The 26,357-nt window shown below is 58.7% G+C and overlaps 1 protein-coding gene across 1 annotated transcript; it reads right to left on the minus strand.

The window, feature by feature from the left end:
* Positions 1 to 5,690: 5,690 nt before the first annotated feature.
* SYNGR3 (synaptogyrin 3) lies at positions 5,691 to 26,128 on the minus strand. The gene is made up of 4 exons (XM_086473105.1): positions 26,030 to 26,128; positions 13,924 to 14,164; positions 7,785 to 7,927; positions 5,691 to 5,900 (listed from the first exon to the last, which is right to left on the minus strand). Exons 1-4 carry the CDS (start codon positions 26,126 to 26,128, stop codon positions 5,691 to 5,693), a joined length of 693 nt encoding a protein of 230 aa, XP_086329231.1.
* Between the last annotated feature and the right edge of the window lie 229 nt (positions 26,129 to 26,357).

The raw sequence follows: 26,357 nt of genomic DNA on the forward strand, positions 1-26,357 counted from the left end.
GTTGAAGTCGCTCCTCCAGCAGCAGCTGTGCCGGGAGGGAGGGACGGGAGCTTTTTGTCACGGCTTTTGTCAGCAGCTGGTTCTCTCCCCTCCCCACAGACCAGGTTTGGGTATTTTTAAGGTGTAGGAATAAAGTTGGAATTAATTTATGTAATTTTTAGTGGCAAAACACTGCTTTTCTATAAGCATCATTTCTACGAAATTGAGCTCAGGCTGCAAGAGCTCGTCCTGGCTCCGGAAGCTTTCCTTGCCTTACGCTGTTCGGTTTCGCTTGCTGTCGGGCTGCAGAGTGCTTTGGGTTTCCTCATCAGACTGTTCTGAACACCCGAGCGGGTGGGGGTCAGCGTGGGGGCCGGGCTGCAGCCCCTGCCCAGGGCTGGGGCGGGCTCTGTGCCTGCCCGGCTCTGGAAGATGCACCAACGCCCGAGGAGGGGTCACGCTGCCGGGCTCCTGCCTCGCCTTGGGCTCCTGCCTCGCCTTGGGCTCCTGCCTCGCCTTGGGCTCCTCTCGAGCGGGGCGCGATGCCCCCGGCCCCCATCAGCACCACAACGCCGGCGCTTCCCCCCAGCCCTTCCCTCGCTGTGTGACATTCGGGGGGACGAAAGGCGCGTTCTCTGCAGGGGGATCTCGCGTCCCCTCGGCTCTCGGTGGATTTCTCCTGTCTCGGCGGGTGCTGCCGAGCGGTAGAGCTTTTGGCCTGATGGCGCCGTTTCCTTGTTCCCTGTGCTCCCCTGATTAAATAAAGTATTAGCCAATTTTTTGCAGGCTGCTTCTATTCGTTTTTTTAACTCTTTATTGAAAATAAGTTGCAGTTGGTGCACGGACACTGGCAATACATGGTCACAGATTGTTCTCTCAAAAGATATTTTTATATATATATAATATATACAAAAGTTGTAAACATTTTTAGCTTATTTCATACACAGTCCACTTTGTACAACAACGCACGTACGGTTAGGGACAGCTGCAGCTCGGGGACGGGGTCTGCTTGGCCGGGGGTGTCTGCAAAAGAGCTGAAATGTGCGAACCCCGCTCGGTATCGGTTTGATATTAAAACTCTTACAGAATCGGAGGCTGAAATGCTTATTGCAGCAAAATAGAGGCAGCTGAACTCGGGTTTCAAGTGGATACAGCGAAGGCTGTTTCCGAGCTTCGCAGGGGGTGGGAGAGGGTCTTGCGCCGCGCGCGGCCTTGCCCTGGGATGAGCCAGCGTGGGACTAGGCCATCGCTCCCCTCAGCCCTTGGGAAAAGAAGGGCCGAAAGGGAGGCGCAGATCTGTGCGGTAGCTCGTACAGAGAGAAAGCCTGATCCCAGCCGAGTCCCGATGGGATTCGCCGATGAGCTTTGCTGAAATGACCTTGCAGGAGGCAGAACTAAGGCCGAGCCGCCGCGGGCCGGTTTTGGGGGGTGGTTGTGGAGAGAGAAGGGTCCGGATGACCCCCGGAAGGAACTGCTGGTCAGCAGAAGTAGGGAAGAAATGGTGGTCAGTGGCTGTTGTAGCACGAAGGGGCGGGAAACTCAGCCGACAGCATGGCCAGGCGGAACAGCCAGTGAAATCCCAACGGCCCGTAGACGGGACTCAGAGGGAGGGCTCTGCTCAAACCGCGCGAGATACAGAAGCGTCGTCGTGGGGGGAGAGCTTCTAACTGAGGATCACTTAAGCAAAACCTCCACCTCACTAGGAATAGCTTAAAATATTGTGGGGGGGGGGAATTCCAATTCTTTCCAATCTTTTAATATCCTTAAAATAAATACGCGAAGCCCACGATGTGGTTAACTTCCGTGCTGCGAAACGTGTCTGTTGTTGGAAAGGAGCCTCCTGGAGCAAGCTGATTTGGTGGAATACATCTCCAGGAAAGGTACAGGATTGTCTGAATTCTATTCTTCACGGCCAAGCTATGGAGAAGCTTTTGGCCCGCTGCAAGCGGCACGATCCTGCCCGCTGCAAGCTCGAGGTGGCTGCTGGGCTCCTGAGCTCTCTGGAACAGAGGCTGCATTAAACAGCTCGAGGGGACGGCCCGGGGGCAGCAGCTGGCGTGGCACAAGCTCACGGCACAACCCCGGCACGCTTTCGGGACGCGCGGTTACGAGGAAAGTGCTCGTGCTGCTGCTCCACAGGGCGAAAAAGCGGGAGGAAGTATGGAGGATGAGGTGAGGAACAGTTGAACCCCAACGAACACACGACAGTTACTACACCCACGGATCTAATTCTCTACCCCAAGCCCGTGAGGTTACACGTGGCTACGGGCCACACCTCTACACGCGCCTCTGCCTGACGGGACACGCCGATGTGCTACGACGGTTAACGCACGGCACAACAGCGAGCGGGGCCGCGGCGGGGGCTGGCCAAGAGCCTGGAAGGAGGGTTTCGGGCAAGGGGAAGGCGCGTGGCGTCGCTGGCCGGGCTGGGGCCGGCGTCTCCCCCTGCCTCTAAGCACGGCTGAGCTCAGTGAGGTGACGGCCACCAGCCCTGGGGCCGGGGAGCTGCGCAGGCGCTGGGCCACAAACCAGGACGTGTTTGTGGGTGAAGGTGGGCAAACGCTCTTGCCACGGCGTGTGGGTCTCGGGGGTTGCGGTACCCCGGTAGTGACGGCTTGTCCCGTCCTGCCTGGCTGAGACAGCCTTGGAGGGGCAACTACGGACATAAACCTGTCAGTATTGCCCGGAAAAAAATACACCAGTTGTGGGCTGCCTGCCCGTACCTGCTGCCTGCCCGTACCTGCTGCCTGCCCGTACCTGCTGCCTGCAGAGCCGCCCCAGCACCACGAGGCAGACCCGTTCCTCCCAGTGCCACCCCGTCGGGGACGTCCTCCCCTCCAGCAGCGCGGACTGACGTTTCTGGTGGCAGAGGGAGCAGCGGTTCAGCTTCCTCGAGGTGGCTGTTGGTGTGGCCGAACATGTTATTCCCAGCTCCCGTTTAATCAAGGAGCGATCTGGTCTGCCTTCCCGCTGCCAGGGAGCCTCTTGGGTGCCCAAGCCTCCTCGTCCTCCTCCTCCTCCTCCTCCTCCTCCTCCTCCTCTCCTGCCCAGCTACACGCAGCCAAGTCCTTGCACACTCACCGTGCCGCCCGCACGTTAGAGGCAACACCGACTTTTGGGGAGCTGGAAGAAGAGAAGAAGCACGAGAAGAACCACGGTGCCTCGGCCGGCGGGGGCTGAAGTCGTGCTGATGTCGTCCCCGTTGCTGCTCTTGAGGTCGGGCCCGGCGTAAGGGCGTGCGTGGGGTGGGGGTGGGGGGGTGGGGGGGGGTGCCCCTTCTGCGTCCCACCGCCGGCGGGTGGGAGGGGTGGGGGGAAAGAAAGGCAATGCAGGCCTCGGTGCGTACATTCAGATGTTGTAATATTCAGCACGGTTACACCAGGGGTCAGGACACGTCCCGCAGTCAGACAGAGCTTTAGTTCTTTACGGTTACAAGGAAACTCTGCAACAGTTATATAGTTAGAAAAAATACAATGTACCGAACAAACATTATCTCACGTACAATCAATTTAAACATTTAAATTGATTATAATTTTGCTAAAATATTAACACAAATACTGTTTGTGCTGCTAAAATGTCAGTGTTCCCTCTAAGGAAAATATTGCTACAGTTCTACTGTACCCTGTATTCAAATCCTTTGCCTTTTGGTTGGTTTGTTGTTTTTTTTTTTCCCAGCAAGGCTGACTCTAGAAAAATCACAAGGGTCCCGTAATTAATTTAGGCTTAGACCGCATTTGGGTGTCCCCGGTCTGCTTAGTGCGGGGACGTCTTGCTGCTCAGCAAGCCCCCCCCCGCCCCGGCACAGGCCACCAGCAGATGCCCCTGGGCCACCTCTTCCTTGCTCCCTGCCTCAGCCAAGCCAGCGACACCCCCGCGGGCAGCAGGGCCCCGGCGTGTTCGGACCCCAAAGGTGTCCCGAGGCAGAGCCGGCGCCTCTGCCGCCGCTGTGGCGGGGACTGCGGTGGGACGTCGCGTCTCGGTGCCACCGCGCGTGGCTGCGCCGCCCGGGGAGGCTCCAGCGGCGCGGGAGAAGCGTCCCGGTTGGCAAACGCTGCCCGAAACCCACCCGCCGGCGCAGCTCCGGTGCCGTCGGGCGAGCGGGAGGAGCTGGGCGCCAGCAAGCCCGGCCTGCGCTGCGAACGCGCGTCGAACCCGGCCCGAGGGACCGCGCGGGGTCCCCGGGAAGGACGGCTCGGGATGAGGGCGCTGCTCACGAGCTGCAGCTCGGCAGCAAAGCGAGCTGGGCTAACCATGACCCAACCAAAACCCCCGCTGGATGCTCTTGCTACAAGGAGGGCTGGGGCAGCCCGGGGACTATTGCTTGTCGCGAGGGCGGAAGGCAGCGCGCCGCTGGCGCCGGGCGAGGCGAAACGCCGGCTCCCCAGCAGCCGGGAGCTGGGGGGACCTCTCAGGCCGGAGCTGCCACCCAGGCGGTCGGGAAGGCAAGTTTCAGCTCCTCCGCTCAGTCCTTCGTGACAAACGGCTGGGAGCCCGGCCGCCGCGCCGGCGGGGAGAGCAGCAGGTCGCCGGCAAGGACCTCCGGGATTTTGCGCGTGGAGTCAGCTGTGACAAGGCAGGAATTTCGCGGCTGGGAAGCAAAACCGAGCCTCTTTCCCGGGCGCTTTTCCTCCGCCCTCTTCTCCCGCTATCGGCAAAGACGGGGCCGTGAGCCCCCCGCGCGCCGGACTTCAGTGGCCTGCGGAGTCTTCCCCGTCTCCATCCGAACTCCTCACTGCCAGAGACCGCGGGGCGACACGGACGCTCACGCCTGAGGTTCTGCTGCAGACGGGGGGCTGCTCCCAGGACAAAACCACCGCTCCTCATCGGCTCGGCGGCGCCGCGACACCCACCCGGCCGCGTGGGCAGCTCGGGGTGTGAGCGGGAGCGAGCGCCCAGCCCTGCCAACCAGCACCTCCACTCACAAACCGCCCCCGAGCCCTCCGTGAAGAGGTGGAACTGCGACGCGCCGTAGTTTCTGCTGATAAAGGGCCAGTCCTCAGCAGCGGCCAGCTACCGCTGAACTGGTTTCCAGTTTCGAACCGTAACTTTGTACACCCTCCACCAGAACCCCGGTGAGGCGCAGCAGCCGTTTGGGTATTTAACGTTGCCCCCCCCCCGCCGCCTGCATCCTAAGCTCGGTCTGAGACGCCCCGTTTGGCTTCTTGCTTTTACAGTAAATACACACAAATAAGAGTAACACAGCCACCGCCGATTTCTTTGTGGATTTGGCACTTGCCACGGAACACGTCCAGGAAAGCTCCGCGGGGGGCACGGGGCCGACCTCCCCAGCGCCGCCCGCCCTCGCCCCCGCGAGACCGATTCTGTGTCAACACTGGAAGAACGAGATAAACCAGCAACTCCTCAGCGACGGCGCTGGCTAACGGGGAGGGGTGTTCTGGGCTTCCCCAGAGCCCAACACCGACTGCCCGGCGCCGAGCCTCAGAGATTTATTCATCTTTCGCCACGGGTAGGTGAGGCGGTAGCAACCTTCCTTCCTTCTGACTTAGAGGGAACACTGCTTTTATAAAACCCTTGGACAGGTAAGACAAGAACCAATACCACTGTACAGAATCCACTGCACAACTAGCTAATAGTAAGGAACCCAGCACTGACTCGCCACACGAAGGAAATGGGACTGGATACATTTGCGATCGACCGGTTCAGGGTACGGCCCCGGAGGACTCGGTCTCTCGGTACGCGGCCCCCGCCCCTCAGTACGCTGGCACTTGGTAACCTTTCGGGTTGGCGTCTAAGGTCTCGGTGAAGGGGGGGCTCTGGTAGGTCTCTGTGCTCTCGATGCCGCTGCCGGTGGGGTAGCCGGGGTACGCCGCGTTGGGGTCGGTGGCGAACTGGTCGGTGGCGAAGAGCGACATGTCCGTCCCCAGGCGGTATCTCTGCAGCGCCTTCACCGCCAGCGCGACCTGCCGCGGGATGGAGGAGGGTTGGGGGCGGGTGGCAGCGCCGCGGTCAGGACCCCGCATCCCCCCAGGACCCTGCATTCCCCCAGGACCCCTTTTTCCCCCAGGACCCCACGTCCCCCCAGGACCCCACGTCCCTGCAAGATCCCCACATCCCCCCAGGACCCAACATCCCTCCAGGACTCCACGTCCCCCCAGAACCCCACGTCCCCGCAAGATCCCCGCATCCCTCCAGGACCCCACATCCCCCCCGGCTCGCTGCAAAGCACCGAGCACGCTGCAGCCCCCCCAGGCGGCTCCTGGCCCCGCTCCATGAAAGCCAAGAGCTAAACCAACCCCAAACCACAACCCCTAACGCTAAAGAAGCCATTTCTATGTGACGGGTTGACCCCCAAAATTCTGCCTGGGGTGGGGGTCACAGCCTGCGCTTGGGTCCCCGTCTGGGCAGATGTGGCACCCTCGGCACCAATAAACCCGTCTGCCACGGGGGCAGGGAAGCTGCCGAGTCCCGGGCCAGCAAAACAGGTCAGTTCTGCCGAGACTCCTTCGCCCCCGTCCAGGTTGCCAGTATTCAGGTCGCAAACCGTGGGAAAGGCGGGCGGCAGCGCTGCGAGCGCACCACTGCTCGCTCTGATTTCAGGAGGTTTCATTAACAATTCAATTAGTTTAGAAACGACAGGCTCGGGGCGGGGGTGGGGGGGAATAAAACCACCCCCAGGCACCAAGAATGGCTTCCCAACCACGACCCAGCGCCCCCCTCCCCGGTGCCGGTGGGGAGCCCATCAAGGGGAGCACCCGGGTTGAACAGCAGCAGCGGAGGGGCCGCCGGTGTGACCCCGCAGCCCGGCCATCCTCCATGGCGGTGGCAGGGGAGCAGTGTCCCCGCTGCCCTCCCCGGGGCGGGAACAGATGCGGCTGGGATGGGGGAGAGCATCCCACCAGGCTCCCTTCCCTGGCGGCTGCATTAAACGGGCAGTCTGGCAATACGGCGATGGAGAAGAGCTGCAAGGGAGCTGGGATTAAAAGAGATTTATTTGGATAATAATAGAGCGGGGAGCAGTTAAACTGGCGAGTAACTGGAGCCAGGCCTGCTGCTGGAAAGCCTCAGCCTGGCTTTTGCCCCAATTCTTTTAAGGCGATACGGAATTAGTGCACATCTCGAGTGCTCCCTGCCCACGAAAAGCTGGAGGGGGTGGTGGTGCTGCTGCAGGGGCCATCTCTGCTCCTCCACGTGCAGCCTCTGGAGCAGGAGCCCCCCAAGTGACGCAGACACCCCCAGGCATATATGGGGTCGAGCAGCTGTGGGCAAGGGGCCCCACGGGGTTTTGCACACCCCTGGCAAATGTCCCTCTGCCACTATATGGCCCCGGGGATGGCCAGAGCCTAAAAGCAGGAGCAAAGGGGGTTTCTGCAAGCCCCTGCCTCCAGGAGGGGCAGCCTGGCTTCCCCCGAGGGTGAGCTGATGAGCCTGAGAGCCCCCAAAATTCCCCTGCTATCCTGTGAGAGCAGCTCATTGCAGCGATCCGCTCCTGAGGGACTCATTTGCTTGAAACCAAGCCACCCCCGGGGGTCTAACGAGGCCCTGAAATGAGGGCAGCTCGTGGCTGGTGACACGTTTTTGATGGCAACGCGACTTTCCAGCTGTGGGAGAAGGGGAAGTCTGGAATTCCCCCGTGAGAGGGGACTGAGCCGATGCTTCCCGGGTAAAGAAACCACAAGTTTCATCTCTATTTGGAGGGACCGCAGGTTTCCTCAGAACAGCCCCTTGCTGCCCACCAGGATTCACTTCTCCAAACCGTGCCCCCGATTCCTCCTGCCAGCTCAGCGCTGAGCCCAGAGCAGGTTTCGTTTCTCCTCTCCCCACCTTAGCTCCAAAGCTGAACTCACCCAGACGATGATAGAGAAGAAAGAGAAGGTGATGGCTGCCCGGGCGGCGTCTGCTCCTTGCAAAACCCCTTTGCTCATCGTCGTCCGTTGCCACTGGTTCGCTAGGAAGCAGAAAGCTACAAACCACAGGAAGGACAAGAAACCTGAAAGAGAAGAGAGCTGGTCAGTGCTGCCCCTGCCCTCCGCCTCCCCTGCTGCAGGGACCCCCGTTGGCTGACGCATCCAGATTTTGGGTGATCTCGGGTGCCCTGGCCCGCGCCGCGGCCCAAATGGAACTATTTTAAAAGAGGCTGATTTGGAATCGCTGGAAAAACAGGGATGGAAGGAACCTTGTAGGGTCACCCAGCGTGCTGCCTGCCTGCAGTTGAGCTCAGCCGTGTCTCAACTCCATCTCAAAGCCCTACAGGGACCAGCACACCCTCTCTGGACGTGCGGTCCTCACAGCCGGCAGGATTTCAGCCCGCTCGCAGGCGTGGAGGTGCCACCAACGCAGCTCCAGCACCCCGGTGTGTCGACCCACCGCTCCCTGGACACCACTGGCTCTTGGAGACTTCGGGCTGGATCCTGCAAACCTCCCCCAGGAAGGAGCCTGTACTCCTGGGAGCAGCACCAGCCTGCTCGGCTGGGGCAGGAGAGGGCTTTACAGCGATGGGCTACGCCTCGGTCCTACCCACGGACACAACCAGAGAGCTTAAAAAAAAAGGCAAGGCACGATCAGTCAGGAATACAGACAGGCTGAGGCGAAGCCCTGCTCCGAACGCGGCGGTCACGAGTGACCCCGGGACGTCAGCGCATCCCCCGCGCGCCGTGCCCAGGGCAGGGATGCAGCAGGGCCGCCCGGGGAGCCGAGAGGCACGTGGGCTTCACGTGAGAGAGCTCGGCTCAGCCCCGCTGCCCGCCGCTGCCTGCGCTCCTCTTCTCGGCCTCTCCGGGCTCTGCGGGATTGTGCAAAACCCGCTCTGGTGATTATTCCTTACTGGAACCAAAGCTGGCTGAGCAAGATAGGGCTGCAGCTCCCCTAATTCAATCACCAGCCAGCAGCGCTGCCTGATGCCAAGGAGCTCAGAAAACAGTCAGGAAGCAAGTCAAAAGCGCACAGTGTTAAGGACTGTGACGCCTTCCAGCGCTGGGAGGAGGAGCTGCACAACCTGGAGCCTTCTACGATGCTGTTTTAAGGGTCTCCTGAGCACCCCCAGCACAAAGGTCCCCTCCACCCGCCGACTAGTGGGTGTCAGTGGGCGCCGGGCACCGGCAGGCGGGAGGGAAGCTGAGCGACCCAGCACGTTCCCAAGGCTCCTCAGCACATCAGTATGAGCAGCCACACTGCCAGTCCCGCGGGGCAGCCGGCTGCGAAGCACAGTCTGGCTGCAGGGAGAGGAAAGCAGCTTCCTTTATTCCCCTTTCCCTGGCCAGCTGTTCCCAAAACGCATGCCGGCACCCGCAGCCAGCGCGAGAATTACAGGGCTCACCGCACACCTCGCCTTTTAATTCAGAATTTGCTCCTCACTGCACTTTAAGAAGACAAACTCCTCATCTTCTCTTGCACAACTGGGCCCGGGGCTTCCTGACCAGCGATGCTTTTATCAGCCTGGCCGTGCTTGAGCCCTTGAACCGCCCTCCCAGCAACACGACCTCCCGCAAGGATCATCCAGGCTTTCCTTTTCCAAACTGCAGACTAATGCAACAGCCCCTTTTTTGCTGAGTACAGCTAATGCCTGCCACCAAAACCGCCCCCAATCTCTCCATACACATTTTCACTTCCCCTTAGGATGACCCGCTTGTCATCAGTGTCAAACGCGACCCCCGGGGCTTATTCCTCAAAGGTCATCCGCGGGGACAGCGATGCCTCCTCGTTCCCCAGCTCTGTGTTAACGGGGCTCGTACCAGCTGCTGGTCCCTGTTCGGGGAAGCAGAACCAGCCCCCAAACGTGGACACGGGAAGATGCATGCCCGAGACACGGCGCTGGCTGCAGCTTCGGACGACCAGGGCGTGGTGAGCGTGGTGGGTAGCGGTCTCCAGGTCTCGGCGCAGGAGAGGCTGAACCACATCTCCAGCTGCTGCACGGCTCCAGCGCTCCCACCTCCGGGTACCTGGGGAGCAACCGCCGCGGCAGCGGGGAGCACTGCCCTCCCGCGCTCGAGGAGCGAGCCTGAGCCCGGAGCTTCTCGCTCAAAACCACACGTTCCTGGCGACAGCGGCGTTTGGAGGTCGAAAGAGCAGAGGTGAAACCTACGAGCAGCTCCCAAGAGGTTCATTCGGAGCGGCGCTGCGGGGAGCAGAGGGATGCTGAGGGACAACGCTCCCGTGCAGTGCTGGCACCAAGGGACACGGGGGTTCTCCAACAGGACGAGGCGGTGTCACTGGTTTGTAGAGCGGGGACTGGTTGGGGAGGGGACTGTTTCATCGTGGAACGCTCGATCCGGCGCAGCTCGTCCTCCCTCGCACGCTCTGGGGCAGGGACGCTGCCGCGGAGCACGAGCCACGGCCGCGACGCGGGGGCTGCCGGCCGACCAGCGGCACGAAGCCCCATCGATCGCCGGCGCCTCCGAAGGGTTTCCAAGAGTTAAAATGACATCATGCACATCTCCTAACGGGTACCGGTTGCGCTGGGTATTGCAGCTACCGGCTCCGAGACGCTGACCTTCCCAGGGCTAAAACCATTAGCTCCTTCAGCCAGAAATGTTGGGATCGCTTCTGCTGCCAGCCATGTGGACTTCCCGGAGCCTTTCTCCTCCACACCCAGCTCTGCCTGGACCCCTGAGAAGAAGGAGGATTCCCTCCAGTGCCCTGGGGAAGGTGCCAGCGGGAGGACAGGGGGACAGGCACGGGGAGCATCTTCAGAAACACCAGCCAGGCGTTGTTCAGAGGACTGACACACGCCTGCGTGCGAGATCAGACCTCCCAGGGAGCTCGAGGGGAACTATTTCTGTTCCTGTACCAGCGCTTACTTCCATTCGTGCTCATGTTCACCTTCCGCCAGCGCTTCTCCGAGACGAGACTTTGCACCCGATAACGTGAACCAGACCCGCGGGGTCGCAGCTGACTCCCCTCGCTCCTGGCACCTCACCAGGAACACGGCTGTGCCCTCACCTGGCACTTGCACAGTCCTGGTCCCTACACCCAGCCCCCGGTGTATTTACAGCATCAGATGTAAGTGGGTGTTTTGGAGGCGTCTGTTGCTACCCACGAATTTTAAAGCCTCAGGCAAAGGGCCGAGCTGCCAGCGGCATGGGGAAGCCGCCCGTGCCGGTCCCAACTCCAGCTGGAAACAGGCACGGCAGCAGCTCTGCACCCTTCAGCACGCTGGGGAAAAGGAGAACGCCAGGAAGCACGGCAAGAGCCAGCAGATAATTATCGTTTCGGGATCCAGACAACAGAGTGCAAACACCAGGAAAGATGGGCTGCAGCCATAATTACAGCCCGGTCCCAAGCGCGCGCACGTCCGCGGGAGCAGCTGCAAGCGCAGATGGAAGCCACAACTGCCGTTCGCACAGCGCGGTGGCCCTGCCTGCACCCCTGCCTGCACCCCTGCCCGCACCCCAGCGCTCCCCCCAGCCGGCTTGGTGGCTCTGATCTGTCCCCGATGTGAGGCACAAGTCCTCTTCCCTTCAAGCGAAAGAAAGTCGTGGGTTAACGCTTTCATTAACTCCCCCCCCCCACCCCCAAAGACAGCAACTGCCAGTTGACATCTGCTTCGCTGCTGGCAGCCGGCATCAGGCTCCTGGGTGACCTGGGCAAAGGGCCGGAAAGGACCTGCTCTTCTCACCCCGCAATGCTCCCTCGTACCCCAGCACGTTCCTCACCCCGCTGTTTCCCAGATGCACTTTCAGCTTTCGTATCGAGCAATAATGCAGAGATCACGTACGGAGAGAAAGGATGAAACGGCTGCAAGGAAGCAAGGGGAAAGCAAGAATCCCATCCTTGGTGGGGAGGAGAAAAGAAGGGGACAGCCTAAACGGATCCCACAGGGGAAGTCCCCAGGGGTTATTAAGGTGGAGGCAGTTAAACAAGGCAAATGACGCCGGTCAGCTCTGCCTCCTGGCAGGTCGGGTGCCCAGGGGGTATGGAGGGCTGGGATCTCTGGAGCTGCGGAGGCTTTAGGTGCCAAGGAAACCCTGCACTTCATCTCTGCTGCGGGATCTGCCTGGATCGACGCTTATTCTGGGAGCAGCCAACTGCCTGGCATTTCCACGTGAGTGGGAGTGCAGGCCACGGCAGTATGGCTGTAAGAAAGGTTTGGGGCAGCCCTAATTTTAGAAAAGTGAGGGCACAACAATAGGAATGGGACAAAACGCACCGACCAGTTCCTCCTGCCGGAGCCCAGGGACCGGCACCCTCCCGTGGGAGCCGTGGGGCAAGTGCACATCAGCAGCACTGCACTGGATTTGGGCTGAGGAGGAGGCGGGAAAACCAGCACCGGGTGGAGATGTGCTCCCCTGCGACCACGGGCTTTGTTACAAGAGCCACGGCCAACGGTCCCCTGCAGGTCAGCACCGAGCTGGATTTCAGCACAGCGCTTTCTAGGGCGCTCTGTGGGAAACGGTTCGTTAGGAGGGGAAAGCGGGGACTGTACAAGAGCGGCGACAAAGGTAAGGAGCTGCTGGAGGGGAGGTGCAGCAGGCAGCGTCAAGAGGCAATGCCGGGCTGGAGGGGAGCTACGGAAGCCCGCTCTTCGCAGACCCCGATAGGTGACACTGGGTCAGTCACAGGCTCGCGGCCACACGACCTCCACGTCAGTGATTTATTGGTTTTACCAGCAAGGAAGCGGCTTGCCTGTCTTCTACCAAGAAGCCCACAGAGGGGATGGCCCGAGGGAGCAGGACGCCTCTGCCCGCACACCGCACCCGGAGAACACACCTCGATCCTGGGGTTAGAGAACGTCACCGCTGCCACCACAGCGGCATCGTGCGGATCGACCAGCGCAGACCTCCGGTGCAACACGGCAGCTTGGCGCCAGGGCAGAGCACAACCCCCGCACGGCAGAGGCTTTGCAGGGCAGAACCTGCCTTCTCCAGCTCGCTGCTGAAGCCCGTGAACGCACACACGACGCGTGACAAGCGCACAAGAGAAACGAGGCAGAGCTGGAGAGCGGTACCGTTCACAGGCCCGGCAGGGGAGAGAACGGCTGTTGCGAGGTGGAAGGCAGGGAGGATCAGAGCCTCGCGCCGCCACACGCAGCATCAGCCACAAGATGGATGTGATGCTCCCCTTCCGTTTGAATCGAAGGGTTGCAGGCACCGAGCCCCACGGAAGGGGCTGTAAATATCATCTAGCAAGGGCTGGACGCTGGCACCACGGGAATAAGCTTTCCAGCAAGGAGAGAACACCCTTAACAACAGGCAAACGCAGGGAGGAGATGACAGATGTTTTCATTTGGGACCAGAGAGCCACCAGCGACGCCTGCGCTGGATAAATCACCTTCGGCCTTTGCTAACACAAGAGCTTGGAGATGGAGAACACCAGCTGCAAACTCAGCCAGGCAACTCCCACAGCAGGCGAGCAGAGAACGGCCTCTCCCAGCCTAAGGCAACCTGCCTGCCCGTGTTCACAAGGACAAGCCCCAGGCCAAGGGGCTCAAGACGGTGCAGAAGATCTGCGCCAGCCCTTGGGAGCCTCAGACCCACCGGCACACCGCAGTCCTGGAGGCAGCGGGGGATGACAGCGGTGTGTAGAGGCGCGCTTCTGCTTCGTTCCAAAACACACAGGCACCAAGTCAAAACAGGCCCAGATGTAACTGATGAAACAACACTGTCTTGAGCCAGAAATAGGAGATGTGGGAGGGTAAAATGCCCCGTCTGGTCTCTGAGATGCCACCACCAAGCTTCACTTCTCTGGGTGGCCTCACCAAACTGAGCTCAGTGAATGTCTCTGATTGCAGAAGTGACACAGACGAGTGGGAAACCCCACCGTCCCCAAGCCACCACGCACCAGCTTCCCTGCTGCTGCCTCTGAGCTCACGGCTGGATGGGACAACCCACCTGTCACCCCTGTTTTCCCTGGCTGAGGCACACGAGTCGTGCCATGCCACAGGAGGGGAGGGGAGGACTCGAGCGTGGAGCCGCAGGGCCCAGCAACGACCCGGCGCTGCCCGCAGAGCCAGCATCGCCCTTCGCAAGCACAGCAAAGCCAGAGACGTACCTGAAAAGCCGAGGTCCAGCAGGACGGCCCGTTTGCGGTCCTTCACGCTGCTGATCTGCTGGAAGTAGAGGTCCACGACAAAGAAGAAGATACAGCCAAAGAAGGCGATGATGCCGACGGCAATGCCGTAGCTGCAGGCACTCTCATTCTCGTTGAAGATGCAGAGCAGCTCGGGGTTCTGGCTGTCCTTGTTCACGTAGCACTCGTTCACGATGGAGCCAAACACCACGATGGAGAAGATCTGCAGAAGGAAGGAGAAAACACAACTTGCTGCTGTTTACATTTAACTCTGTTTTTCCAACAGCAACATAACCGGATTCAATCCTGTCTTTGACTCCATGGCAACGTGGCATTGGTTCGACAGATCCCGACTCTCGCCTGGTTGGTGGCAACGGGCTGGTGGATGGTACCGAGGTTTTCCTTCTCTGTGAGCCTGTCTGCCTTTCAGTGGCTTAGTTTGCAGAGTATTTTAAGAGATGTTATTCTCCAGACAGGCTGGGGGGAAAAAATAAACGGATAGGCCAGGTCTCTGCACGGTCTTCCTGCTCGTGCTGCTCTCCGCTGTCAGGCTGTTCTCAATAAACCCCCTTGGGTAACTGAGGAGCGGGGAGAAATGAAGCTACAGAGGATAATTGAGCTGCTCAGCAGGCTGAGCCGGGGGAGGACTGGATGCCCAGTGGAGGGGGCCGGAACACGGCGGCATGGGGAGGTGGGGAGCAGCTCACCTGGGTGCAGCGGGGCAGGGGGTCAGGCTGCCCTGTGGACAACAGGGCAGTTTTTCACCTGGCTTAGCAGGGGTTGAAGGATGCAGCGCCTGCATCCATCACCCAGTGACTTGGTTTTGGCCCTGCGAAGGACAAAAGGGCGGGGGGGGGGGGTTGCTGGTGGCTGCCCAGGTCCCACTGTCGGCACCCGAGGGTGTGTCATGTCCCTGCAGGCAGGGAAGGAGCCGGATGGCAGCCCGCGGCGGGCTGCCGAAATGAACGCCATTCACAAGGCTGCGTGATAAAGTAATTCCCTCATGCCTCCGACCCCAAAGGCAGCACGCAGGAGCTGCATCGCAATTCGCTCCGAAACCTGCTCCGTTAGAGCCTAGAGAGCGCTACGGCGCTGGCTGGATTTCCAGGCTGCGAGCAGGGAGGGGAGCGAGGCGTGCAGATGCCCCTCCATCAAGCTGTGAACCTCTGATCTCGTCCCTCGCTGCCAGCACGGGCTCCCCGCATCCCTGCACGCCCCCTCCCTGCCTCGCAGGACACAGCCGGAGGCCAGGGATGCAGGAGGGGAGACAAGAGGCTCCTCCAGCACGCCCCGGCATGGGAGCAGCTGGGGTCTCGGGGTATGATGCAGCTCCCGCTCCGGACGCCTCGCTCCGTCTTCTGCAGTAAGAGCACGACGCGAAGTGCACGAGACCGAGACAGGCGACAGACAGAGGCGGCAGCCGAAGAGCCACATGATGGAGCTGCAGCCGGTGGCCTTCGCAAAGTCACCTGCATCTCACCCACGGTGCCCGGCCGTGGGCCACCTCCTACCGCCCCCGAAGCGCAGCGTTAGCAGAGCGGGGTGAAACGGAGCAGAAACCACTGGGAGCAAACCATTCATGAAGCTCTAACCGCGCTTTCACGCAACCTCATGACAGACATTTTCCCACAAGCTCTGGCCAAACGTCTCCCTCCCGCCTGCCCCGAAGGATTTCATTCGGATTTCTCTCCTCCAAACTCCTTCCAGCGCTGGGGTGAAGCTGGGCCAGAGCTGCTTCTGTCTGAAGCTCCTCACAGGGTAGTGAGACCCTGGAACAAGTTGCCCAGAGAAGCTGTGGCTACCCCCTCCCTGGAAGTGCTCAAGGCCAGGTTGGATGGGGCTGGGAGCAACCTGGTCTGGTGGAAGGTGTCCCTGCCCTGGTGGGGGGTTGGAACCCAGCTGATCTTTAAGGTCCCTTCCAACCCAAACCATTCTGTGATTCTCTGATTCTACAAACGCAAGCGTCCCATTAGCAAACATGTCCCCGACCATCTCCACTAAGCCTCCTCCAAACTGGAGAACAAAGAAATGGATCTGCAAGGGACTGAACTACCAAAATGTGAAGGGATTGGTGAGGGTTTTGTCTTTTTTTTTTTTCTCTGTAAGAAGTCACCTGAAATAAAGGACGAGCAGAAGCTGGAGGACATTCTACCCCAGGTGTGTAGGAGCTCCTGCAAGCAGCAACTCCAGCACCCCAAGCCTGGGACTTTGCCACCATCTTTTCATGGTGATATCTGCAAGCACGTGATGGATGAGCAGGTTGCACCCTGCTCACTCCTACCTCTAGAAGCCCACCAGCAGGACAACCGAGGGCAGGGCTCATCTTTAAACCCTGTCTGTTAGTGACAGCAGACTCCTATTGCTTCTAGCACTTAAAATTCAGGCCAGCAGCAAGCTGGCCTCTCGGGTGGTGGAGACGCTCTGAAACCTACTTCCTAATTTAGCTGGCATCCCTGAGCTACTCGAAAGACGTGCGGGAGGTCCCACCGTGGGGTGAGAAGGAGAGCAGAGCTCGCCCCCAGCACACGGCCGTCCTGCCCTGCTCAGCCAGGAGCGGGCGACACCCTGCAAAATCCCCCAGGGATTCACCTGCAGGTCCCGGCAGCAGCTCTTTGGGGCTCTTGCCATCAAAACACCTCATGTACCTCCCACTGCTGCCCTAGGCTCCCAGCGGCTCTGCGCTGGCCCCTTCTCTTAGCCGAGGGGACCAGCATCTCCACCCCGGCAGAGGCCCTGTCTATGGGAGCGGGTTTCTGCCCTGGAAACGCTCCTCAGCCCCAGGAATTAGCCTGTTCCTGAATGACGCCCTCCTAGAAACGTGGGTTTCCAAATGTGCATCTGCAAAACCCTGGTGCAACCTCCGATTTCCCCTGGAGTGCGAAGAGGGGATAGAAAGTACGTCTGTCCCCTGGACCTCCCCACGGCTGGCACAGGGAGATGATCCGGCCTTCCTCCTCTTCGAATTTTAACCACACCTGGGGTCCCTGTCCCCTATCTGTCCCTGGCTCATCTCAGCTCTGAGCACCAGCCACGAGCTCGACAGCAGCCCGAGTCACCCGCCTGCATTTGCACCCTCTTCCTCGCTGGTGCTGCACCGAGGGAGCGCTCGGCTGTCACACCGCGATGGGCACATCATCATCATGCAAAGAACAAGCGGGCTGCATTGTAAGAAAGAAACGACAACAAACAGTAATAATAATTTTCCCAGTGCTTTGGCAGCAGCTGTAATATCAGCAGTTGTAAAAATCTGTTCATAAATAATGCAAAATTGTTATTTACCATCAGAAATAGCAGCAGCATTTATAAAACAGGCCCTGGAAGAAATAATGTGATTCTGGAAAACATGAATAATTGAGAACCTCTGATTCCACGGGATTATTTCGCTGGCTGCCCAGCGGACTCGTACTCGGCTTCCCCGGTAAGTGTTTTATTTAGCCCTCCCAGGATTAACCACCTGGACCACTTCTCTGTGCTTTCGGGTGCCAGTTTCAGCGGGTGAGGGAGGGCTCCCGTAAATACGATTGAGGATGTTGCAGGACAGGGAGCCTGGCTGCCTGCGCGCAGGTTTGCACACCTGGGGCTGCCGACGGAGGATGCCCAGGGAGCGCTTCTGGGACGGAGACGGAAAGAACAGAGATTTAATCACTTAAATTCAAGCTCCAGAGAGTTTTGCGAAGCAAAGCATCCTTCTTGCTGCCGGACGACCCGAGCAGCTCACCCGAGTCCCCCTCAGCTGGGCGCTGCCCGCAGCGTTTCGATGCAGGTGACATGGGACACGCGGCTCCTCCTCAGGAGGCCACAACAGTAACGAACTGCAAGCGCACGCACTTGATGGTTGGGCCCAAAACATCAGCACTGGCTGAAATACTCCTGTCAAAACATGCCTTTCAGTGCAAACAAGTCTTTCCATGGGTTTTCTTCCCCTCCCCCTGTGATGGAAATTTTATAGTTTTTCATTAAACAACCCCAACTGGTGCTGGCAAAAGATTTGAGTGAGAATAGATTTGGCGTTGTCTTTCTAAGTATAGCTGAAAAAAAAATTTTTTGGAGAAATTCTGGGTAGACAGAGGAAAATAAAACCCACACCATTTTTTTAAAGTTCATGCAAAACAGGCGCCGTTTCCCAATGACCTCTGCAAACCGCACTTGCTCAAGCCCACAGCCAGTCCATCAGAGTCTTGACAGCAAAAATACAAGGTCAGATTTTCCATGGCGAGTGAGATTTTACGGGTCTGAGAAAGGATGCCAGGATCCTGCTCTCCACGGGCGCTCCTCCGACTCCCACCTCCTCCTGCCTGTCAGGTCAGTCCCCAAACCCGCAGTCCCCGTGACCAGGCGCGGCAGTGACAGCGCCCAGGACCAAGTGCCAAGGTTGCTGGCACCCACAGCACAGGGGCATCTGCCACGCAAGCCACCGTGTCCCAAGGCCACCCACCCTTCCAACGGGGCTCCTCCGTATCTCACAGGCTTTGTGGAGGAGCCTGAGCATTCACAGGACACTCCATTTTCCAGCTGAACAACCCACCCCAACACGCAACAGATTTCACTCTCGCTGGGTGAACCGGTGCAAGACAGTAAGAAAACTGGATTACCTCCAGCCACCCCAGTATGAAATTGCATCCCGCCTGTCAAAGATTTCATATAAATCTGCTTGCAGCTCGGGGTCTCCTGGCCAGTAGCCCGGGGTGTGGGTTGCTCAGCCCTGCCTCTACCCAGTGCCAGAGAGCGACTGGGAGCCCCAGCACACGGCTCCGGCAGCGCAGACCATTAGTGCTCCGCTCTGCATTCCGCTGCGGGGAGGGATGGGAAGGAGGAAAGCTGTCTTCTCCCATCCCTCCCATTAAGACTCACACTTCAGCCACACAAAGGAGCTTCTGGGCCTCAGTCACACCCTGGGAGGGAGAACAACGCCGGGCAGGGAGATGCATGAAGTGCTTGGACCCGCGATGACGCAGATCGGCCGCTTGTGCAAGCACAAAGGGAGCTCGTGTGACACCAAGCCAGCGAGAAGCCAGGGACCTCACCTCTTAATGAAAGCCAGCTGCCCAGTTCCCCCAGTTTAAAGCTTACTTCCAAGCAAGAGGGACCACCTGGCCAGGCCAGCGAGCATTTCTGTAACGCAGGACAAAAGGACTGGTCTCAGCAGCAATCGGTGACGGGGTCTGGGTACGCCGGCCACGCCGGACTCTGGCAAATGGCTGGTGCAAAGCCAAAAGCATGGGGGGGGCAGGGGTTGAGTGTCACCCTAAAAACCCAGGAGAGCACCCTAAGGGCACTGCTTACCCGAGGCGGGAGGCTGCATCTGGGCAGGAGCCTGCAGCTCCAAGGCTGCCTTTGGCATCCAAAGTGCTGGACCCACAGGCACATCTCGCCCACTCGCCTTGCTTGCTCCACCACCTCCCGTTCTTCCCACGCACCCTGTTTTAGGCAAGACCTCTTGCCTCTTCTGTCCTCTCTGGCTGTGAAGTGCAGGGGATCGTGATCGAGTGCCCGGTGCCCCGTGGAGGGGCTGGGAGGTGACGGCGCACAGCGGGCAGGCTGCGGGCAGCACGGACACGCAGGCAGCGCCGCAGCACGAAACCCAGTGAAATCTCATTCTTTCCCCCCCAAAAAAAAGGAAAAGGGGAGCCTGAGGGGGCAGGCTGCTTGCTGAGCAGTGAGCAGGCACTCATGCCCAGGCTGCTGGACTGGCAGCTACTGCCAGCCCCTCGCTGGAACCCAGGGCGCTGGGGATGCCTGTGTGCCCTACGATGGAGACACCGGTTTAGGTGTGCACAAAGCTGGGAGACCTGCGGTGCCTTCTCTGCACCAGATTTTTACCATCTGGAAGAAGGTGGCTGGCCAGGCTGCCTGGCTCGGGTCTGGAACTACACTTTGCAGATCCACATTCCCTCCCGGGGCTTGAGCCGGCTGGACCCCAAGACACGCACATTTTTCATCCACGTTGCTTTTAGCCTTCTGTAGCCCAGGCACCTAAAACGTGCTCCAGGAGACCCCACGGTCTGAGCACAGCCATCGCCAGGAAAACAAAAAGCAAATAACGCAAGGGAGCACAAGCTGAAAGCTTCAGCGTGTGAACTGTCAGCCATTTTAAGGTGAGATGTTTCCACTGCTGATGCACTACGCTTTGATTTGGGACCTATAAAAAACCACTACCAGAAGGTGTGGGGTTGTAGGAGACTGCAAAACCTTGCTTTGATTACACACGCAAGCAACCATTAATGTCAACGTCAAGGAAATTTAATGCATGAAGAAAAATAATCCACCGCTGATTTGCTGTGCTGAAGCTGGCAATCCATGGTGCTGGGCACAAACTGCACGGACAGAGAGACGGTACCGACGTCTGGGTGATCCTTCACCGCGCCGACACGAGCATCGGTGAGACAGACGCCACCCTGCCTGGCACCCTCCCCTCCTCGAGCCACCACCCAGCAAGCGAAGGACGGACTACCGAATGAGAAGGGAAAACAATTAAGGTCAAATCAGCACAGGCCAAATCCTGCCTAGCGCTGAGCGTTTTCCTAAGCCCCAGTTAAGCCCTCGCCTTGAGTCGCATACGTACCTCGTGCAGACACTCCGCTCAGGGATGAGTTAGACCCTTGGCAGTGGGCCAGCCTCCTTCAACGCCCACCAAGCTCAAATTCTGGGGGAATCGGGTCCCGGGTCCTTCTCCAGTTTATCTTTACAGTTGTCAGTCACGGGGAAGTTTCCAGCACGGATCTGCATAATTTATTGGAGGGTGTGAAGACTCAAGAACTACTTTAAGCACTGCCAGATCTCCCACAAGGACTATGGATATGACCACAAAGGAAAGACCTGACGCAGTTTGTGGCACAGAAAGGGGTGGTATGATGCTGGCCGTAATAGGTTTATGGACATGTCTACCAGGCTAATCAGCTTGGAAAGGATGCATATTGATGACCACATGACCGATTTTTACTGAATTACTTTTTCTAATGTGGCAAGAGATGCTGGCTGAAACACAGCGCCCATTCAAAGTTCCTAATCTAGTAATGCCATCTGAGCACATGGCAAGCCGGCAGCGTTTCGAACCAGTGATGACAGGAAAATGATAATTTAGCAGCATTTTAAGCTCAGACGCAGTGAAACTTCTACATAATTCCATTACCAAAAAATGTTAAATTTAAGTTCCGCCTTTAATCTATAGCCCACAGAAAGAGAGAATTGACGGAAATCTGGTGACCCTGCTGAAAAGCAGCCAAGACCAGACAAAGTCCAGAGCAGCTAAGATCACGCTAATGATTCTTAGCATCGCTGCGGGCTCCTTGAGTGCCAGACCAGCCTTGCACAAGCTCTTCTCCAAGAGCCTCAAGTGCTCAAGAGTCAGTGAAAGCCCTGAAGGCTGCGGGAGCTCTTCGGAGCTGGTAGCACTGGGGCTCCCACCTTGTATTTCTCGTTGATGTCTCCTGGGGAGTTCTCAGCCCAGTGCTGGGTACGCCAAGCAGCCACCTCCATCTGCGTCTGCAGGACGCCTGGAGCAGGCAAGGTCTGCTCCAGCAAAGCAGCTTTCCAGGCTCCAACTCCAACCCTTTACAAGAGCTGTGTGTTGTAGCCCTGCAAACCCAAACGTATGCCCCACAGCACCTCAAACCAGCACCCCAGCAGCTTCACCCCGCGTGTGAAACGCCTCAGAAGTGCTCTGTCCTGAGGGTGCAGGGTAGCAACAATACTGGAGTCATATTCTTCTTCGTTTGCTGCCTAGCTCTTCTGCTCCTGAGCTTGTTTTTTCTAATAAAAATAAACATACCTTTCACCATGAGCACAAATACCGCCCTTTCCATCCCTCTGGAGAAACAAACCAAACCTGGACCAGGACAGAAAGGGCACGCTCCCTCCCTCCAAGAACCACCACCTATTCCTGGTACATCTAACCACGACCTGGCACACCCTTTGCCGAAGTCCCAGCTCAGCAAAGCTCACTTGCCTTGATGAAAGACAATGATCTGCTGTCTGATGGACTAAGACCCGTACCGCTGCAAAGCCGAGTGCATAAAGACTTTGCTGGATCTGAGCCGACGTAACCTCTGGTCATAAAAAAAGTTCCTGACCGCATCTCAAAGCCTACAGGGACCACCACTTTGCTGCCACGCCTCTGCCAAGTCATCAGATTTGGCTGCCCTAGTCCAGTCCCTTAATAAAGGTATTGCTCTTAAAAGCATAAGACTATTGCACGGAAAACCCAAACAAAATACTGGGCCTAATGAGATAAAATACTGCATAGGGAAAGCTCTCTCCAGTGATCCAAGCGATGAACTACAAATTCATTCAGCAGCAGACAGGGTCAGGCAGCTGTTGACGTGTTGGTTCCAGGCAAGGTTGTCCAGCTGTGCAGGTCACGCAGGCAGCAACAGGGGGGTCACTGGAGCAAGAAACAACCATTTTAAAGCACATACTTAAGCATTCCTCTACGTTGTAGTAAAAATAGGGACCTGATCTCCTGCTGAGCTCCACAGGGGCAGAGGAACGGCTGGGTGAGTGGAGGGAGGCGTGAGTGCCCCAGCCCTTCCAAGCAGGCTGCACCGACGGGACCAAGCACCGTGCTTTTACTGTTGCTCTTTGTGGAATTCACAGGAATGACTGAAAATATCTTCCAGAACTGCTTTTAAAAGCCAAACCTAAACCTACATTAAATGAACAATTCCCCTGCAAAGCTCTGTGGCTACTTGAAAGTCTAGCTGGTGCTGGCAGTCACAGAGAAAGGAACTCATGATTCTGCGGGCATCCTTTGTGAGTATCAGGTTTGGTTTGCTGTGCAAAAAATGTCCCAAAAGGAAACCACAAGAGCGATCACATCTTCATCTGACAAACTGTATCAGCAGGACAGGGAAGAGATGAATGAGGAACCGTTAAATGGTTCTTTCCAGCTTTTGATTTTATAGCTCAAGCCAGGAGCGTGGTTTTTTCACTTCAGATACTCAGAATTACTGTATCTGTCAGGAAGAGGTCGCTGAGTGAGGCAGAATCAGAAACCCCCTTTTGCCATCACTTACATTTGGGGATTTCTACACTGAAGTCACCATCCACCTACCAGTTCCTTAGACGTTCGCCAGTCTGAACCCATGGCCCCCAGGCAGCCACCAGAGTCACAAAACAGAGCTGGACCCTCCTTCGGCGGTAGCTCATTGTGAAACCCCAGCAATGGCCGTCGGCCGAACTGGCACGGAGTCGCTGGCATCAAGCACCTGAGGCTGGCCCCAAAGCCTCATGGTGGGTCTCCATCACCCGCACTCCCACCCAAACCAGGACAGCGCAGGCAGCTCCCTCCTTTCCACACCAAAGGAGCGTGACCGCCCCACACAGCAGGTGACGTCTTCGAGGTCTGATCCAACTGCGCGGGCTAAACACCTTTTTAAAAAGATGCAACAACAAAGCACAGGAAGGAAAACCACATGAAGAAAACCCACGCCAACACCTAAACTCGATCATCCTCAAAGCCTCAGTCAAGGGCCTTCTGCACAACCACCCATGGCTGTTACGTGCAGGCACAGGCAGCTCATCACCCCCGTGACGGCAGGAAGGAAAGCCCGGGAAGATTTCTGTTTGCTTTGGGAATCAGGGAGCGTCATGGTGGGGTGTTGGGCCGTGCCACCAGCACGGTGCGATAAGGAACAGACTCCAGCACGTGCCACGGCGCTGCTGCGCTCTCCCGGGGCAGCAATTACGGGTGTCGGGGCAGAACAGAAAGGCAGCAGAGACCCCGCAGGCAAACCCTTTTGGCTGCCTCCTCTGACCAAGCTCTCCATCTTGACACGGGTCCCATCTGGCAAGAGCAGCAAAACAACGGCTCAGAAGGAGCCTGGTCACACTTTGTTTTACAAAACCTGCAAGAATTAGCGACGGCCAAGCAGGCAGGTGGGAAGGAAACATCCACTCCTATCTCTCACCCGACTGTAGTCCCTGCTCACACTGGAAAGAAGCTGTAAAAGCTGAACTGGTTTAAGATACAGGCAACTGGACTGCAACAGCCAAGTGAAGGCAAGCCAGGGCTCTGAACCCCCAAGCTAGAGCGGTGATGGAGAAAGGTCCCTGACAGATCTGCCAGCAATTGTGAGACCTGGGCAAAGTGGCCCAAAGGACTTTTAACGTGAGCTTCCACAGCCTGATCCCCAGCCCACCAAAAAACCCCCTTTGAGCTCAATGGGCTTTGGAGCCAACTCCCAATGCTGCAAACACGTCTGCTTGGGACAGCACAGCGAGTATCTCCCCTTCGTCCACGCCAGTGCCCCCCTGCACGTCTTTAGAGTGAAGCTGATGCGTTTCTGTAGTGCTCGGTTTTCACAGACTCCCTGTGAAGGCGGAACCTCGAAACAAATGACTTCTCCATTGAATAAACCAGCCAGTGAATACATGTATGAATATTTTCTAAGCTGGGATGCTTATTTTATCTCTGTATTCCATATTCTGTCCCTGTTTCCCAGCAGCATCCAATCTCCTTCTGTATGACAAGGATGGTGAGCGCTCTGCGTGCGTGCTGGCAGATTTATTTTATGAGGAGCTTAACTCATCATCTGTGGGTCAATCACCAATTCATCTAACTGTGCCCAAAACCAACACCATCGCCAACCATTTGCCATTACCACGCGAGGAGGATCCAGGTGGATCCAGACCAAGTTTTCTGGACTGAGGCAATGCTTCTAGGAAATGACTGCTGCCAGATGCCCGAGTCCTGCCCTAAACACCACATCCACCTCAAGCTGGATGCTCCAGACCCATACCTGGCCTCCCTTCTTCTCCAGTAATGGAGTCGGGGGCTTTCTCAAAGCCCTGGAAAGTGTACTGGCTCCCATCCAGCAAAACACTTAAGCATGTGGTTTAACTTTCAGCATGTGATTGCAGCTGGAATTGCTCATGTGCTCATATGTTGTGCTGTACAGGGCCTCGTCTGGGGCACCCCACCCCGGAGAGCCCCACAAACGCACCCGCCGTGTCGGCTGGGAGGGCAGCACCTTCTCATCACACCTTTCCTTCACTCGCTGCCTGCGTTCGGCACTGCTGAAGGTGACACAGAGCCAGCGCAGGCGGCCGAGGGCCTCCGTGCACAGCAGAGGCACGACATGGGCGAGGACGAGCCCCCCACGCCTGGCTCGGCTCACCCGCAGCCTCCGGCCAAGCACTGGAGCCACGAGCCGGCCACGGGGAGAGCCGGGCAGACCCTCCCCACCTGGGGCTTTGGGGAAGGTCCAGGCATTGCCAACCTCCCGGGGCCACGCACACTTGCAGATCTTAGCAGGTCAAAGCCAGGCTGGGGGAGGCAAACCAGTGGCTGCCCTTACCCCTGGGCAGCCGGGGACCACGGCCCCCGGCGAGCATCAGTGCTCTGCTTATTCACGGACCGTCGGTGAGCGAAGCCTCCCTGAGCGGCTGCACAGCGTATTCCACCTTCTGCTCTCTGCTCCGAGGTAGGAACTTGTAAATAAGAAACGGCCAAAAAAAAATATGACATCCTTTCAGAAGCACAGCGGGCGCTGGGCAGGGCTGGCTCCCGGATCCCTTCTGTCACACACACGCATGCACGGAGGGTGGAAGGAAGGAAAATGTCCTCTGCCTCCTGATTTGCACCCCATCCCCTCGTCCTTTCCTCAAGCACCGGGGACAAAACTGGCGAGGGGCAGCGGCGCATCCACCCGCCGCACCTTGCCCCGCTCCCAAGGAATGTCCCTTCAGACACCCACGGGAGCCAGCAAGCCCTGTCGCCCCGGCCGGGCCCCGGCCAGCCCCACGCCGCACGGCTGGCCACCACCCGCCAGGGCTGCACCAGCGCCGCACGGCTGCAGAAGCACCGCGCGTTGCACGAAGGTCTGCACGCTGCACGGGCACCGCACGCTGCACGGGCACCGCACGCCGCAACGAGCCCCGCGCCTTGCAACGGGCATTGCACGCTGCACGGGCACCGCACATCGCCCGGCTGCCGCACAACGCAACGGGCACCGCACATCGCCCGGGGCACCGCACGTTGCAACGGGCGCTGCCGATCGCGCGGGCGCTGCCCGGTGCGCGGGCACTGCCCAACGCCCGGCGCCGAGCCCCGCGCACCCGTTTCCCCGCCGGAACGATCGTTCCACCTTACCCAGGTCGTCACCCGGAGGATGGTCTGCGGCTGCTTCAGAAAATCCAGGGGGTCGATGGCGCCCCCCGCCCGGCCCGCTCCGAACGAGGCTCCTTCCATCTTCCCCCGCCGCCCGCTCCGCGCCGAGCCCAACCGCGCGCGCCCCGCGCCGGCCGCGCGCCTGCCCGCCCCTCCACACACACCCCCCCCCCCCCAGCCCCTCCCGCGTGGGCTCGTCCGCAGCGCCGCGTGCGGGCAGCGGGAGGAACCACCCGCCCAGCGGGGGGGGGGGGGGGGGGGGAGGACGGGCAGGGTGGCACCAGCGAGCCCGAGGTTCAGCCCCGGGATG

This window comes from Leptosomus discolor, chromosome 14 (genome assembly GCF_034619465.1).
Source record: "Leptosomus discolor isolate bLepDis1 chromosome 14, bLepDis1.hap2, whole genome shotgun sequence".
Classification (NCBI taxonomy): domain Eukaryota; kingdom Metazoa; phylum Chordata; class Aves; order Leptosomiformes; family Leptosomidae; genus Leptosomus; species Leptosomus discolor.

Excerpts from the sequence above, each read along its gene's own strand:
- SYNGR3 (XM_086473105.1), bottom strand. The coding sequence starts at position 26,128 with ATGGAAGGAGCCTCGTTCGGAGCGGGCCGGGCGGGGGGCGCCATCGAC. Across the intron at positions 14,165-26,029 it reads TCCTCCGGGTGACGACCTGG|ATCTTCTCCATCGTGGTGTT; the intron begins GTAAGGTGGAAC and ends TTCCTTCTGCAG. Across the intron at positions 7,928-13,923 it reads GCTGGACCTCGGCTTTTCAG|GTTTCTTGTCCTTCCTGTGG; the intron begins GTACGTCTCTGG and ends CTTCTCTTTCAG.